A 1,694-nucleotide genomic window follows, 5' to 3' on the forward strand; every position below is an offset into this window, starting at 1 on the left:
ATTGCAACGCCTTATGTAAATAGCTTACCTGGCACGAACCCTTTTCTACTGTTGGCTCATTTGCACATAATTGCGTATCGTAAATATTTTCAAACTTGCGCGCGTACACATTTCTACAGTAAGCCTGATCGGCTATTTTAATGTCCGCGACATATAATCGTGTAGTTTTCTCTCCTTCAAACTGTAAGTACACAAAGTACAAAAATATAAGCGTGACTTGTGAAAACAATTTAAAATATGATTGTCGAAGACCTAGCTTCTGGCAGTCTAAATGGTTGAATTGTTAAGAAACTTACCGATAATCTGCCGAAACCCGATACGACTGCTTTCGTGCCGGCCGTAAAGTTTTGATTTGTTAGAGTAACGGCATGTACCAGAGGGGAAAATTTAATTGGAGATTGAAGCTGAAAATGAATTTTCTATATATACTTTTGCACAGTCTTAATTTTCAAATTGCTTAATTTAATTGAAACTATATATGTGTTGATTGCTATTATATTAACTCTATGTTACCTTAAGTAAAGCGATATCGTGGATCCATGAATCGTAGAAATTGTAATCTTCGTGTATATAAGAGGACTCGATCAGATGTACCGCATGCGGTTCTTGTAGGTCTATTAGTCCTACATTGGCCGAAATGGTGCTAACGTCTACACTGTAAAGAATATCACGAACATATAGAACACATTTTTATATCTATATACAGTTTATAATGCTGAAACGTTTCTTTAGATTCTCATATTTACCCATCTACACAGTGAGCGGCAGTCAGTATGTTATACTGGTCAACTATAACTCCACCGCAACGGTGTTTCCCTGTTTTAATATATTGAAGAGAAACCTGAAATAATGTATTTTGTGACAACAAGATACAGAGATTTATGAATATTATTACACATCTATTTTTAGAGTAGACTCAGCTGAATGAAAAATGTTAACTTAATCTAGTTTGAAATTCAGTTCAATGTTACGCATATTTTTTAGACAGAGCAATTAATGTAATAATATTAATTAATAGCAATTTGTTAGCTTACTTGGTATGGAACTTCACCCGGTTGGGCAAATCTTCCCCCCACAATTTGCCTATCTGTTTTCCTTGGTACGCCTGCATTTATATTTGTTATTTCATTTAAATTTAATTGCACTAAATTAAACGATCGCAAAGCCGATCAATTTGTCTGTCAGATTACTCACCATGAGCAATAGCGAATAAAGGGATTAAGAACAATAACTGTATCGTCATCGTTAGTAGTCTTGTGCGACGCGCGGTATCAGCTGATTACTCTAAATCTGATGTTTATGACACACACTTGAATATTTGTCTGTAAAATGTATAAGTTTAAATTACATAAGATTAGATAGGATATCTCATGCGTGTTGATATTTAAAGTAGTTTTTAATCTACTTGGGATACTATCTTGCTCGCGACTTATGTTATCATTTTCTTATTGACTTTTATCATTAATAAAACATTGATGAGTCTTCAGTATCGTGTAACTTTCTATGTTATACATAAATCTAACAATAAATGTATAAAATATCTTGAAGTATTATAGTTATCTTAGTGATAATAATGATTTCATAAAAAGAAAGATTTATCTTCTGCAGTTTCTAATCGTTAAAAATTTATTACGTAATTTTATACTTTGTTCGCCTTTCGCGTTTCTCAAGTCGCAACTTGGTAAATTTTAATT

At 32.8% G+C, this 1,694-nt stretch overlaps 1 protein-coding gene across 1 annotated transcript; it reads right to left on the bottom strand.

Annotated features, from left to right (window-relative positions):
- Nucleotides 1-28: 28 nt before the first annotated feature.
- LOC112453116 (trypsin-7-like) lies at nucleotides 29-1,338 on the bottom strand (the record flags this gene model as incomplete). The annotated part of the gene is made up of 6 exons (XM_025013676.1): nucleotides 1,195-1,338; nucleotides 1,035-1,105; nucleotides 747-841; nucleotides 514-655; nucleotides 297-404; nucleotides 29-181 (listed from the first exon to the last, which is right to left on the bottom strand). Coding segments are annotated over exons 1-6 (618 nt in total), but the record flags the coding sequence as incomplete, so codon positions are not given.
- Between the last annotated feature and the right edge of the window lie 356 nt (nucleotides 1,339-1,694).

Source organism: Temnothorax curvispinosus, unplaced genomic scaffold (genome assembly GCF_003070985.1).
Source record: "Temnothorax curvispinosus isolate PA1 unplaced genomic scaffold, ASM307098v1 QBEX01004058.1, whole genome shotgun sequence".
Lineage (NCBI taxonomy): Eukaryota > Metazoa > Arthropoda > Insecta > Hymenoptera > Formicidae > Temnothorax > Temnothorax curvispinosus.